Source organism: Copadichromis virginalis, linkage group LG5 (assembly GCF_057382275.1).
Source record: "Copadichromis virginalis isolate Kocher_CV1m ecotype Utaka linkage group LG5, C_Virginalis_male_GT1.1, whole genome shotgun sequence".
Taxonomy (NCBI): Eukaryota; Metazoa; Chordata; class Actinopteri; order Cichliformes; family Cichlidae; genus Copadichromis; species Copadichromis virginalis.
In genome coordinates, this window is record NC_140622.1 from 7,720,464 (window position 1) to 7,736,510 (window position 16,047).

Sequence of the window (16,047 nt, forward strand, 5' to 3'; positions counted from 1 at the left end):
AAAATACACAATATAGAACTATATAAGAATGTATGAAGAAATCTAAATATAAATAAATATATACACAATAACAGCAGCTGTACAAGTATTAACCGGAAATGAAGAATATAGTGACCAGTGTTGTGCAAAACCAAAGTCCAGAAAGTCCAGTGTGTGTGTAAGAACCGTATGTGTGGGTCAGTACTGTGTGGTGGTGTGATTGAGAGACCGTATCGCCTGCGGGAAGAAGCTCCTCCTCAGTCTCTCTGTGTTGGTCTTCAGGGAGCGGAATCGCTTTCCTGACCTCAGCAGAGAAAACAGTCTGTTGTTGGGATGGCTGAGGTCCTTCACCATCTTCCTGGCCTTGGTCCAGCACCGCCTGCTGTAGATTGAGTGCAGGTCAGGGAGCTCGGAGCGGATGGTGCGCTCAGCTGACCGCACAACCCTCTGTAGAGCTCGTCTGTCCTGCATGGTGCTGTTCCCGAACCAGGTTAAGATGTTTCCCGCCAGGATGCTCTCTATGGTGCACAAGTAAAAGTTCCTGAGCACCTTGGAGGGCAGTTGGAAGTCTCTCAAGCGTCTGAGGTGGTAGAGACGCTGTCGGGCCTTTTTCACCACGGTGTTGATGTGACAGGACCATGACAGGTCCTGCGTGATGTGAACTCCGAGGTATTTGAAGCTGTCCACTCTCTCCACTGGGCACTCGTTGATGACGGGGGTCTGGTAGTTCCTCTCCTGCTTAGTGCTGAAGTCCACTATCAGCTCCTTTGTCTTACTGACGTTTAGAAGGAGGTTGTTCCTCTGGCACCAGTTCTCCAGATTCGTAATCTCCTTCAGGTAGGCCGTCTCGTTGTTATCAGAGATCAGGCCCACCACGACGGTGTCGTCAGCAAACTTGATGATGGTGGTGGAGCTGGTAGTGGCCACGCAGTCATATGTGTACAAAGAGTACAGCAGGGGGCTCAGAACACACCCCTGGGGGGCTCCAGTGCTGAGAGTGGTGGAGGCTGAGACATGTCCGCCCATCCTTACTGCCTGTGGTCTGCCAGTTAGGAAGTTGGAGATCCACTGACACATAGATGAGCTGAGTCCCAGATGCTCCAGCTTGGTGGTGAGTGTGGAGGGAATTATGGTGTTAAATGCAGAGCTGTAGTCTATGAAGAGCATTTTAACATAATTCCCCCTTCTAGTGTCCAAGTGAGTGAGTGATGTGTGGAGGAGATGAGAGATGGCATCGTCTGTGGAACGATTTGGACAGTAAGCGAACTGTAGTGGGTCCAGTGTGTCTGGTAGTGAAGAAATGATGAAGTCTCTGACCAGGCGTTCAAAGCACTTCATCACTACTGAGGTGAGGGCTACAGGGCGATAGTCATTGAGAGAAGCAGGGTGGGGTTTCTTCGGGACAGGAACAATGATGGACTCTTTGAAGCATGTGGGGATCACCGACTGAGATAAAGAGATGTTGAATATCTCAGTGAACACAGGAGCTAGCTGGTATGCGCAGTCTCTTAGGATACGACCTGGGATGCCGTCTGGTCCTGCTGCTTTCCTGGTGTTCACTCTCTTGAAGGCTCTCCTTACTTCATGCTCGGAGATGACGAGCACGTTTCCGGTGCTGGCAGTATCTTCCTGTCTGCAGCCGTTAGCGTCGCTAACACTAGCATTGTTGGAGACCTTAGCTGCAGCCTCGAAGCGAGCATAGAAAGTGTTCAGCTCGTCTGCCAGAGTCACGGCCGCGTTCGTCATACCGGTTGTTGGTGCTTTATAGTCCGTTATTGTCCTTAGTCCCCGCCACAGGCTCCTAGAGTCACTCTGTTGGAGTTGTGACTCTAGTTTCCTCCCGTAGCGCTGCTTCGCCTCTTTCACCGCCCTCCGCACGTTATATGACGCGGCTTTGTACGGGTCCATGTCCCCCGTCATGAGTCCCGTGTTGTAGGCAGCGGTGCGGGATCTCAGAGCGTCGCGGATGGTTTTATCCACCCACGGCTTCTGGTTGGGAAACGTTGTGATAGTCTTTGTCTCCACGGTATCATCCGCTAGTTTCCCGATGAATCCCACAACCGCTTCCGTAAACACGTTGACGTCATCGTCGGAGCTGTTTCTGAACATGCCCCAGTCTGCGTCATCGAGTGCGTCCTGTAACGCGGCCACCGATTGATCCGTCCAGCGCGCGACCTTCCTCTGAACCGGAACTTCCTGTTTCAGCCTTTGTTTGTATTTTGGCATGAGGAAGATGGCGGCGTGATCAGATTTGCCAAACGGGGGGCGGGATTGTGCCTTGTAGCCGTCCTTGACCGTAGTGTAGCAGTGGTCCAGTGTCCTTTCACCCCTGGTGGGGCAGGTGATGTGTTGATAAAAGTTCGGCGCTGCGCGTTTGAGGTTGGCGCTATTAAAGTCCCCCGTCACAATAAGCGCAGCGTCCCGGTGTTGTGTCTGGTGCTGTGTGAGTGCCTCATGCAGCTCGCATAAGGCGGTGACCGTGTCCGCTTGTGGTGGAATATAAACGGCACTTACAATGACCGATGTAAATTCCCGAGGTAGATAAAAAGGACGACACATGATGGACAGTAGTTCCAGATTTGGTGTGCAGGAGCGTGTGAGAGGAACAACGTTCGCACTGTTGCACCAGTTGTTGTTCACCATTAAACACACACCGCCTCCCCTTGACTTCCCCGAGTCCCGTGTCCTGTCCATGCGGTGAACCGAGAAGAACTCGGCCGGCTGGATGGTGTGGTCCGGCACCGCTGGGTTCAGCCATGTCTCGGTGAAGCAGAGGAGATTGCAGTCCCGAATGTCTCTCTGGAACTTTATCCTGGCCCTGAGGTCGTCAAGCTTGTTCTCCAGTGACTGGACGTTGGCGAGCAGGATGCTAGGCAGAGGTGTGCGGTGTGCACGAGCTCTCAGCCTGTTCCTGACGCCAGCTCGCTTCCCTCTAGGCCGCCGCCGCTTCCCTTTGTTCTCCCTCGAGATCTCACTCGGCCAGCTCGGATCCGGAGTTAAAAACTTCGAATTGTGAGTACATTGTATACCAATAGAAACAAGAGTGTCACTGTCATACCTAATGTACCCAATGGTGATGATTTTGCCGATTTAGAAACGCTGAAAACTAACTTAAAAAACAAAGACAAAGAAAAAGTGGTCGGAGCAGTCGTGACGGCAGCCGACCTCACCGGCGCCATCTATATATACATTCACACCTATGGGCAATTTAGAGTTTCCAATTAACCTATCCCCACTAACTGCATGTCTTTGGACTGTGCGAGGAAGCCGGAGCACCTGGAGAGAATCCATGCAAATATGGGGAGAACATGCAAACTCCACACAAAAAGACCCCGTCCTGATGGTGGAGTTGAACTCAGGACCCTCTTGCTGTGAGGCAACCATGCTGCCTGAGTAATGTTGCACCCAAATTACTCAGGAAATATTTTTCCCACTTTCTTCAAGTGGTAACTCCTGATATGGACAGTTTATTTTTTCGAAGTTTAGGTTTTTTCATGTTTTTTTGTTTAGTTTCCAAAGTAGTTGATTTCAGTGTTGTGCACCACACAAAGAAAATTCCGTTCATCTCACTTTAACAGTGTTGTTAAGGGTAAAGGCCCAGGCTCATGTCTTAGAAACTGGACAAAAAGCTGTTTAAATATTTTGCAAGGGTCCTGGAGCTACTGGAGCAATTTCTCATGGAATTCAACTTGAAAAATATCCTCTAACTTAAGTTTATGTAGCATTCTTACAATCCCTGCTTGTGAGGTGATACTTGGCTGCAGAGCTGCTGGTGTTTGAACTTCAGCAGAGATGTGCTGAGGTGAGGTGCAGCTGATGATGGCGAGCTATCGGAGATCGTTTAACAGCAGCTCTGTGAAACAGAATTGTTCAAATAAATGATTTGTGCAAAGATACGCTAAACTAAAGGTGACAAACTCTGAGACTAACTCTTGAGGATGATTGGTTAAACATCCATTCCAAGATGCAACTAAAAATATCCAGATACCAGAAACAAGACAATTTCCCAAAGAATTCCAGTCACCCTCCTGTCATCAGCTGCTAATACGAACCTGGACCCCATTTTGCCTTTAGGGCTCTCTTGCTGTGAGGCAACAGTCTTAACCACTGTGCAACCCAGTGAGGCTAACATGTTTTTTAAAACCTATTAATAAGCAAAACATTTTTACAGTATGTAACAGAATGATGAGCAGATGCCTCTCCAGTACGTTCTTTATACTATAGATGGACCCCAACGTTACAATCTAGAACTGCAGCAGGTTGTGGTAGTGCTTCTCCTGCTGTGCATTCCCACTGAGCTCCAGCATTGGTCCCCTATTAACAGTGGCTCTCCAAAGGAAAAGAATGACTTCAGTCCAACACAAGGAACATTAACAGTACCAACCTGAATCTCATGTCTCCCTACTTTGGACGATGTAGAACTAGCTGGTTAGCAGCGACTGAGCTTTCAAAACAGTTTGTTGCCCGGTGGTAAATCAGTAGTGTTGTTGTGCTGGATGACTCGAGTCATCTTTCTTGTTTTTTTGCTTAATATGACTTTGGTCAAATCCCGAGAGATTTAGCTTTAGAGAAAGAGAGTGAGTGAAAATAAAAGAGAGAGATGAGTGGCGGTGGTTAAGCAAGCTAGAAAGTGAACAGAGAGAGAGAGAGTGATGTTAACAAAAAAAAAGTGATGAAATTGGAGAACAGAAAAAGAGATGCAGACAGCTGAGATTTAATGTGATTGTTATGTTTTTATAATCCTGCTTGTAAACACAGTTGTCACTACGTCAGTTGACTAATTTGTCTAATCTTTACGGATCTTCACTGCAGTAGAAATGCAGACATACGAGAACCTGAAGGGAAAAAGTTACTTTGGGTGGAAAAACAACATCTGTGGGCTTCTCAGCCTGCATATGAACCATCCAATCAGCTTTTCAGCTTCAGCTTTATTTATATCACATCAGTAGACAACAACTTTGTAAGGTGCCTGTTCACTTGGCAATGGTGGGGAGGAAGAACTCTCATTTAAAAGGAACTGAACCAAGGTCAGGGAGGCTCAGCCATCTGCCATGGGTCAGTTAGAACGGTGAGGAGAGACGGTGGAAGGAGACAGAAAAGAGGGCATAAAAAAACTGAGATTAATATTTCTAGTAGTAGTAGGTGTGGCCTACACCTTTTTCTATGTTTGTTTGATTCCTACTGTCACTTATAAAATGTTATTAAATAATACAGTTTATATAACAACGCTAAAACATTCTGGATGTCTTTGAATTAAAGTAGTTTGCATACTAATTGCAATTTATATTCTGACTACACTCTAGCCTTGTGTGTATAGTATTTTGTATTGAATTTTATTTTATTTTTTGTTTAGTTTAGTTATTTATTTTCATTTATTTGTGTGTGGGGAACTCATAAAGTAAAAATGTCATTGCTAAGCACCACTGCTGTGCGGCATACATGACAATAAACCTCTTGATTCTTCCTAAATTAACCAAATAATAAGTCGAGATTTGTGCTTGAGTCTTCACCAATGGTAAAAGTTTAAATCTTCAGTAAGCACAAAAGCTGTGAGCTACAGATAAACCTCAGCTGGTGTTTCAGTGTGATTGAAAATTTCAAATTCAGTTGCTTTTCTGTTACAAACCTTCAGCTGGAATAATGAATTCTGCTGCTTTTACTGCATCTAATAAAGCAGCACTTTCCTTTGTTCTGCTAAAGCTCGTACAGCTCAGGCAACATGAACAATAACCACAAATGATGCAGTCCCCCCCGAGACCTACTTATAACAAACGAACTCCCATGTTGTGACTGTGATTTATGTCCCGCTTGAGATAATTTAAAAAAACAGAAGGGACTAAAACATAACAAAGCAGATGGAATGAAGCAGAAATGAGAATAGAGCAAATGTGGACTGGCTTCTTAGACCAGCTTGTAATTATTAGAAATGACAGAACATCATAGTGAGATACATTCTGTCCAAAAGGATCATCTGTGCGGTCAGCAGTCTGTAAGATTTCAAACGTGACATACCCAAGCTATCAAAGAGCGAGAACCAATCACCATCCCTTTCTAGCTTTAATCATGAGGGACAATTACAGAGGAGAGCCACAGACGAAATTACCACCACACAGACTACAAAGCCCAGTCTTCAGAGAATCGCTTCATCTCCTTCATTCCATTGTCTCGCTCTCTCTCTATCTGAAATCCTCTCTCTGTGTTTTCTCTCTCGTTCTCGCCTCTTTATTCTCCTCTGCAGTCTCCCACCAGAGGAGAATAATGCATGCTGGTGTTTTCCCCGCATCCTACAAAGAAAATCTTGGCGTGAAGACTTGTGTAATCCCTCCAAAGCAAATAGGAACGAGGCCTGCAGTTGCAGCTCAGTCTCAAAGGATTGAACCACAAGTCTGTAGAAGGATGTGTTGACACAGCTGTAATTTAAAGACAAAAACCCAGCCTGCAACACTGTAAGCACTCTTTGAAAATCAGCTATTACTGTCTGAATTCTTTCTAGATTGATGCCTGTTTTTATGAATACAAATATAGAAGAAAACATCAAAGACGAGGTTATAGAACTGCCCTTTTGTAATGAAGTCTTTAACAGACGATGTAGTGCAGTGACGAGAGATATTTTTATTCAACCGCTAAAAATAAAAAGCAGACACAGGAAATGCACTGTGCTCTGAAGTGGCTCGTTTTGTAAAGACGATTTACATATCACTACATGAGATTGTTTTGCTGTCATACAGCACTTTTGTTATATAATATTTCAAAATACATCCTACAAAAATGACCCAGTATTACTGGACTAAATTACCATCAATTCCCAAAATAACTAATCTTCTTAAGGTTTAGTTTAATCAAAAGACTCTGTTGCTGCAGCTTAAATGTCGATGATTCAGAGCATACATCCAGAATCTTTCACAATGCAAAAATCAAGCAGTTTTTAGATATTGCTTTGGACAATTTCTGGTGAATCAGGTCAGGATATTTTCCACAACTGTCCTTTCTCACATGCAGCAAACAGCAGGAAATAATCTGCTTGAGATGTCTTTGCACTGGTAGGGTTGGTACAATACTAGAATATCAAACCCAGTACCAACACTTAAACTACTTGATGCCATTTTGACACCACGGGGGAAGAATGTTTTTTCTTAATACAAAGATAAAAATAGTACTAGTCTGGATGTTATATGGCATTTTTCTACTTTCGTGGAGGACTCAAAGCACTTTTTACACCATGCCTCGTTCACCCATTCATACAAGCACTTTTTTTTATGCCTAAGTGTTGTCGATCTAACGTTCACACTTCAATGATCGAAGAGCAACTTTGGGTTAGTTTCTTGGCTGAGGATTCTCTGGCATGCTGCCACAGAGCAGCCAGGAATCAAACCACCAACTTTCCAATCACTGGATGACCTGCTCGACCTCCTGAATACAGCCAAACCACCAATAACAACAATGTCAGTCACAGGACTGTACTTAAGTTGTCTGACATAGTGCCAAAAAATACAGTAACATAAGTACAGCCCAAAAGAATAAAATAAAATAACAACAAATTGAAAACAATATTGTGAGGTTGTCAGAGGTTGTCCCGCGCTCGTCATGTCTCATTGCTGATCAAATAGAGTTGGTAAGGCTGTCGTTAGTGGCTGGGAGAGTTTTTCCTGCCTCAGTCACACTGTAGACACATATAACTGTATTATCCTGTTTAATGAACACCGTCTATTAATCGTACTACTTTAATAATAATAGATTGCTATTGTGACTGTCAGTAATTGCTGGCTACTGTTTATGTGTTTGTATGTCAGCTGGAGGAGGCAGAGGCGCCACTCTTGATATCAATACTGTTGCAAATAAGTATTTAATCCAGTAGCTGTTTTTAGTCGTGATGAGTACCTGAGTATCAATGGTTTCAGCAAGAAAGCTCAGTCAGACTATTGAAATTTGCACTGACTTTGTACTGTAGAGCTGGAACACTAAAGCTCCATTAACATCTGATCCAAGTCTGTTGGACATTAGTGTTATGAAATGACTCACATACAGCCTTAAAGCTGTGATTGTGTGTGATTATCAAAGCAATTTGATAATAAGCGACATAAAGAAGCTAAAGCTTATCTGCTTATTATGCATCACATTATTCAACATTACAACCATGTTTTGGTGGTCTAACCTGATTCCTAACTATAAATAACTTCTGGGTTTTTTTGAATTGCACAGATGATGTTCAACACCAAGACAGGATTTTTTTGCTATGGAGAAAACAGAACAGAGTGGACGGCCAGCTGTGATCTCTGCTCTGTTCCCTTTAGTTTAACTTAACCAGGCTGGAAAGAGAAGCACGGCTCTTCATTACACACTGCTGCAACACACAGCAAGACTCACCATCTGGCTTCTTATCTCGTTTTCATTCTCTACCTCTGTTTGTCGCTCTCGACCTTGTCTCTACCTCTTAAAAAGATTGAGTAGGAAGAAAGGGAGAGAGAGAGAAAGGAGAAAGAAAAATGGTAGGAACAAGGCAATGCGGAAGAGAAGGTAAAGAAGGAGAATGGGGGGAAAAACAAGTGCAAAGAAAAAGCAGAGAGAGAAGAAAGGTGAGATAGACAAAGATAAAGTGTAAGACATTCCTTTTCTCTCCTGTTCTGTCTCTATCTTTTTAATTCTCCCTCGCTTTCCTTCACTCCCTAATGAAGTTATCTGTCTTCCTCTGTCACGATTTTCTCCTGTCTGGGTTTTCTTCAGATAAACAAAGCTTGGCAGCAACAAAGCCTGAAAGTAAAATGAGAAGTTTTTGCAGAATCTGTTGGGGAAAGAGAAACATTGTTTTCAGGGCTGAATTTCCATTTCCTGTTACTATCAACTACACATTTTATCATCGTGAGTGCCGCAGATGTCACTTCCCCGTGACAACCACATCAGACAGCACTGAAGAAAACACTGTCCGTCTTAAGTTTTGGTGATTAAGGAGATTAAATTATAAAGTCTTTCCCACCTGTCTGATGATTTTAATGTTGTTACCAATATTTTAGGATTAAAGCTGCCAATAGCTGTTTGATGGTGGATAAGAATTAGCGCTCAATTAACCCTGCACCTGCGTTCAATTCCCAGCAGTGAGGCTTCAGTTTTGAATGCAGTGGTGTTATTGACACAATCAAACAAATGTGTCCAAAATGCTGACTTTAAGTCATTTGATTACATGTAATTTTGTTACACAAGTAATAGGTGTTAAATTTAAAAAGGATCTGGTTAAATGGTCTGAATGGTTAGTATACATTCAGATCATACCAACCACAATTATAAATATATGTGTAGATGGTAAATGGACTGATTCTTATATAGCGCTTTTCTACTCACTGCATGCCATATCACTGTTTTCAGTGCCTTCCGACTAACATTCATACTCCGATGGAAGCATTGGAGAGCAACTTGGGGTTAGTTTCTTGCCCAAGGATATTTGGCATACAGGCAGGGAGCTAGGGATGTACCCACCAATGTTCCAATCAGCAGATGACCTGCTCCACCAACCTCCTGAGCTACAGCCCGATAAGGCCTCCTAGATGCACTGAGGACTGAAACAGAACAAAGTCTCCCAGCAACTTGAAAGCTTGGCAACATACCTTACCAGCTCTGCAGTGAAATATGATGATATGACGGCTATGACAATGTTTCCGGCAGCGTCAGCCCAAATGATAAATGTTTTTTCTTGTTGACTTTTTCAGTGTCCTAACACACATTCAACTAGACTCCCTCCCAACATTATTTTGACCCTCCTTTTCTCCCTTCCTGTACTTTGAATTCGTTATAACCTTTTTCTGTCCTTGTTGCCTGTGTGTGTGCGATCCTTGTCCTGGCTGCAGCTGCCTTGTGGGTGACCTGTTTGGGTAGGTCATCCTCTGAAAACTCAGCAGCATCCTATCTCGCTGAAGGTGGACTACGGTGCCACCAGACTTCACCTCATCTACTTTATGAGCTTGTGCACACACACAAACATGCTCACCCCAGCTGTCGCTTGTTATCCTTTCCCTTTTTTCAGGCACCTGGCTGAAGTCAGAGGAGACAGTGGCGATGAAAACAAAGAGAGCTGACTTTGCTGCTGCCTTCCTGCGTGGACGGATGGTGGTCGCAGGAGGACTTGGTAAGAGAGATGAACTGCAAACTAATTTCTGCTGATCAGCTTGATTGAAAAACCTACACACAAGGACTTGATGATTTGTAATCACTTTTTACTGCCTGAACACTTTGCTGGGCTTTAGATAGTCTGAATAAATTATCAGTGGCAGTTTTGTTAACTAAGCAAAATCCTGAAACTTCTCTGTAAACATGAGCTTCCCCCTGAGAAATCTCCTGCACACCAGCAAGTATAACAAGGCCTCACAAGCAAGTTCAAACATTTGATACATTTTACTGTAACAATCAAGAGAAGATTATTATCTCCATTTGCAGTAAAGTATACTGTAATTTATACTGGCATGGCTCTCTTGTGGGACCTCCATGCCCTTCCACATGCATACATGAAAAGCCAAATACCAGGACAGCAGTAAGAAGATCCCAACACAGTACAGAGCAGCCATCAGTGACACAGATAAGACATTCAGTCAGAAACAGAATGAAAGGACATGTTGGGATGGACGTGGGTTGCAGACTAAATACATTTTAGTCTTAGCTTTGTAAACTGGATGTATAGAGGACTAGAATAAAGCATAGAGATTATTAGCTGAGCTGTTCTTCTCCATTCTTTAGGTCATGAGCCTTCAGCACTAGACACTGTGGAGGCCTTTCATGCTCAGAAGAAGAAGTGGGAAAGGTTGGCTCCAATGAACTTCCCCAGATGTTCCGCTTCTTTTATCGTCATCAGAGACCGCCTCCTGGTAGTGGGAGGAGTCAACCAGGTACACATGGACTTAGTATAAGTGGAAGGGTTATGTATAGTCTGTAGAGTAAACCAGAGAATAGTTGCATTACCTCACCGCTGAACAATCAGGACAGCTGTATCCATAGTGACAGATGCTGTCTCTCATAAGCAACCCACAGTTCACCTGTTTATTTGTTTCTAAACCTCAGCAAGCAGCTGTGATTTCATGCCGAGCGGCACTCTGTGGTGAAGGACTAGTGAGTAATACGTTCTGAAAAGGACCTTAACAGTCTGACTACCTGCTCACTGCACATCTGTCCCATTGAGATAGAGCCTCTGCTGATCTGAGCCTGCTTTACACAAAATAGCTGTAAGTGGGCTGAAAATAACATCCCCGCTCACACTGGTATTATTAGCAGATTCCCTATCCAGTTAAAAAGATCTTTATTTGCATTTCCATGCATTCTTCTTCTTGTCAAAACTTGGTGACTACATTACCCACAATGCAGCCATATTTTTTTTGCTTTTCCTGCTCCAGTGGCATCACCTGAGGACATTTGTCAGACTTCACGCAGCTCCCTCTGGGACCTCAAATGACTTTTTACAAAGTTTTTCCACACATGCAGTAGTACTCCTTGTTACCTGTAAACAGACTTTGATGTGTAAAAGCTCTGGAGTTTCCCTTCGAGCGCACTTTATAAAAAGCCTTTTTTGAAGTAATGTGAACAGAAAAACAAGCAGATCTCTGTTGTGTGTCAGGTTCTGAATTCAAACAGCAGCAAAAGCTCCCCTGGCAGGAACTCCACTGCTTAAATAGTGAAAGCAGAATTATACTATTTAATATCAGGTTCATAGTGAACGAGCTCACTGCCTTAGAGGCCTAGAGACCAGCCAAATAAAATCCCTCATCTGATTGCTTTGGTTGTTATAAGACTGCAGTGTTAACTTGTAGTTTGCATGAAAGATGCAGACCGGACTCACCTTTTACTCTTCAAGCTGTATTGGAACTTGAAGATGTTTGACACACGACGGAAACAGAGCATGTAGAACTTCAGTGTAAAAGTAACAAAGCAAAACCAACATTTTTCACTGCAGATCATTTATCTGAATTTCAGGAGCTGGGCTGCCCTCCAAACACTCTACTTCGAATGATGCATCTATTAATTAACGTCCATTTATTTTTGTTTCACTGCTCCATCCTCCCTCCCCCTCTTCTCCGATGTCACCATCTCAGAGGTATTGGAGGATTTGTCATCCACATTTGGGGTTGGGATCCTCGGTAGTGAAAAGGTTGACCCACCTCTAGGCCTGTGTGACCGGGGCCTAACTCTGTATTTAACAAGGAAAAGGTTTCGTTTTCAAACACCACAAATCTATTAACCGCAGCATGCATTTAAATGTAGTTTTAATTTAGCGGTGTTATATTACATCACGTACTCCACTAGTATTTATTTGACTTTTAAATAATCTGTCTGAGAATATATGTAGACTCCAAATCATTCAACCTCTGTTAATATGAGTAAGAAAATAGTATTAGCTGATAATAAGCAAATGTACACTGCACATTAATGGGAACCATTTGTCAGTGGAGCAGATTGTGAGATTCAGTATTCAGCATTTTTCCAATTATTTCCAATTAAACAGCAGTGCAGTGTTTTTCCTGCGTAGAGAAAGACCTAAAAGATGTTTTAGCAGAACAAAAAACACCAACAGTTTTTTTTAATAACCAGTTTTTTAAATCGTACTCTTGATGTATTCAAGTATAAAAGACAGCGAGACACATAGAACTGTTAAATAAAGTAATACACTCACTGATCGACGCAAAATGACTGACTTGCATGTGCAGTCACGCTCCCGCCAGCCCCATCGGAAGGCTGAGTCCGATCTGGAAAAAGGCCACAGTATTACTTCTATTTACCTTTAAAATAAGTCCATCTCTTGCTTTGTCACCGGTCTGTGGTCCTGAGCAGTAACCTGCTCTGTAAAAGCAGCTCCAATTCACGAGTGATAGCCTGTCAACACTGAAGTGGACCGCGCTACCAGCAGGCTAGGAGGAGCGGACATGTCCGCTGAAGGTAGTAAGTTTATTTCAGGTGAGGGAGGAGGAGGGTCAGGTAGCAGTCAATAACAAATTTATAGTCAACACAGTCGTATCTATTTTTATGCCCAGTTTCCAGGTTACGCTTGGAAAAGGTTGGACTCAGAATGGCATGGTAGGTACAGACATTGATCAGTTTTGACCATTTGATTAAATCCTGGATGGAGGAGATAGGATCTGGAAAGAGTACATTTAATAAACATAGCATCACTAAATGGAAAAGGGGCACATTATGTCAGTGAAGGCAGGCCGACAACAGCAGAGCCACATCATCAGCACTTTCATACCTGCAGTCCAAGCTGCACCATCTGCTGGCAAGAACGAGCGACGCTTCAGTAGCAGCACATACACAAAGTTCAAGCCAGCATCATATATGCTTTCAACTGTTTCAACAGTCCGTGTATCACCAAATCTGATGAGGAGCTTCAGTCAAAGTCAAAAAGACTTTATTTATCCCCAAGGGGCAATGTAAAGTCCTGTCCTCCTCTACGTACTGAAGGTTTAGATTTAAATGTATGCTTCCAATTCAGTTAATAGATGAAGAGATTGACAATGAAACAACACAACAGCACAAGTGCTTCATACACAGTCACAGAAATAAGCAATAAATACTCCTTAGACTGGCTGACGCAACTCACTAAAACAGCAGCACATATCTTAGCTAGTTTTTGTTTATTTTCTTCATTTTTAGTGTTTTGTTTTTAGCTACTAGCACTAAAAACTGAGGGTTTTATTGCTGTGTTGAAATTTTGGACCAGTCTAGAGATTAATTCATTCACACATTTCCAGACGCTGTCAGTCATTGATGACAGATTCGAGTGGCTTAAGAAAGTCAGCCTGTACATAGAAAAATGGAGCACTGTGTAAAACTGTTGGAGAGGTTTTGTGTATAAAATGTCTCTTTCCCAGTTTTGTAAGTGCAAGCTGAGCCTTAGCTAAACATTGTTTCTGTTTAGCTACCAATTACCTGAAAGTGCAAATGGTTCATCCACGTGACAGACAATATTGGACATTTTAGAAATTGTGACACATCCAAAAAGATCATATTACATTAAAATGCTGTACATATTTACTAAGAATGGGAAGAAAAGTAAATTATAACATTGAAGTCAGGGACCAAATGTGTATTTTAATTTATTTCATATATCTGGATTTAGTTTCTATGGAGACATCTCTTCAGCCTTTGATGGCCAGTCTTTTCTTTCAGGTTCCCAGCTCGGCACACGAGATCCTCTACATTAAAGAAGAAGAGTATCTGTAGCCTGTAGCGACTGACGCCCAGATGATCGCAGATGATCGCAGATGAGCCGTGATTCCACTTCCTCCTTCCCGAACACCCGTTGTGACTGTAGTGCAATATTTAAGAACCATCACAAACACTGAGAAATGAGTGCAAGTCTGACTGCCTGATGTAATGTATCGGATAAGACTGCCCCCTGCTGGGCGTAACTGGCACTGAGCCCCACATGTCAGCACACAGATGCACAATGGAGGAGCTGGCTCTTTCTTTTTACCGAGCTGATCCTTGATACCTTTATGTATGCAACACTTCTACATTGTACACTGTAGTGCATACTTGAGGAAGGAACTATTTTGTAGCTATCGTGTCTATTCCTGTGGACAGAAGATACGTGGAAGATGTATTTATATTGCATATATAGCGGTTTCATATCTGCATTCATTTGATTTACGTGTAGCTTGCCGACTATTGAGCAAGGGTAGATTTCAATTTAGCTAAATGACACAACTGCAATCCTTATCTCTAATTTAATATGATCTAGAAACAGTTGAGCGTTTGGTTAATAAAATATTCAGTAACAACATTTGCACTGAATCAGTCAACACTGAGTGGGAGCTTTGCCTTCAATTATTTCTAGTGTAATGTGTTGTAGTAATTACACTCAGAATGCTGTAATAAAACTCCTCCGTGCTGTAATAGTGCACATTTGTGGCCAAATGTAACACTTTGCATCCATGAAATGAGACTTGTGTTAAATAACCGTGTTTTTTGTGGTTAAACTAGTTACTGAATTGCTGTTATAAGCAAAGGAAGGAATCCTGTGGGACTTACAGGATGATTGTAGACATTTTATTCCTGCAGCAATACACTTTCTCTGCGTTTTATAATGTTGTGTAGTGCAGTAATATTGTAGTCGTCTCACTCAGGTTATGTTCTAGGTTGACTTTTGTTTGTCTGTTCTTGTAGCTAACAACAAAATCATCTCTTTGGTTTATGTTCTGTGACAGATGATTAATCTGTGGAGTTTTTATATTAATTGTGATGACAGTTCAGCCTTTGCAAAATGTTATCTCAGTCTGCACCGTGATCATGATCAGTCATCGTTCCTACACCCGATCATGCCACACTATAGTGTAAACATGTCATATTGTTATATTCAGTGAAATAAAAGTTTGTATTACACCTTTTTCCCCACAAGATGGCAGTGGTGACACATCATTCTGAGCCTACACAACACATTACAGCTGCATCACAGGCGGTCGAGGTCCATTTGTTCATAGAGACACATTAATAGCCTCTTGACATTTAAAAAAATATTTAATTGCTGTTAAGAAATCTATTTCACTTTTGTTCAGTTAAAATGACCAGAAACACTGTTGATAACGTGGACGTGCATATGTTTGCTGCACAGCCACAGTGCAGATATCCTTAACCCCCATTGAAATGCCTTGAAATTCATTGTGTTTTGGTGGAGATGCGTTTTTTTTTAATTATTATTATTATTATTATTATTGTATGATGATTCCAATTACTGTTGAGCCTCTTTGAATATTTCCATGTGTTTGTGTGAAAAGTAATAAAATAGGTAATTGTGATTATGTAACTAAAATAATGAAATACAGTTATATATTATATTGTTTACTATATTTAATAAGACTCAGGTCAAGTTTTTTGCACCACTGGACTAACAATGACAGCAGCAGTCTGATACGGTGATTCATGGGGAAGAAGATCTTTAGCATATGAAGTGTAAGGTGTCGACCCTAGCTTTATCCCCGACCAATCAGAGGATGTCATTTTAGTTGATTGCCAATATTTCTCCCAAGTCTTGGCAATCAGGGAACAAAGGAAATAATCAGTCTAATTAAAAACTCACAGACAAACAAGATTAAGTCTGGT

The 16,047-nt window shown here is 42.3% G+C and overlaps 1 protein-coding gene across 5 annotated transcripts in view; it reads left to right on the plus strand.

Moving 5' to 3' along the window:
* Positions 1-15,330, plus strand: part of klhdc8a (kelch domain containing 8A) — a 75,739-nt gene extending 60,409 nt beyond the window's left edge. For all 5 annotated transcript variants that reach the window (XM_085455692.1, XM_085455693.1, XM_085455694.1 and 2 more), the window contains 3 exons: positions 9,992-10,093; positions 10,699-10,847; positions 14,116-15,330. In XM_085455692.1, coding sequence (XP_085311818.1) covers positions 9,992-10,093; positions 10,699-10,847; positions 14,116-14,169 — 305 coding nt within the window. In that variant the 3' untranslated portion in view covers positions 14,170-15,330. The remainder of the gene's footprint in view (positions 1-9,991; positions 10,094-10,698; positions 10,848-14,115) is intronic.
* The last annotated feature ends 717 nt before the right edge of the window (positions 15,331-16,047 follow it).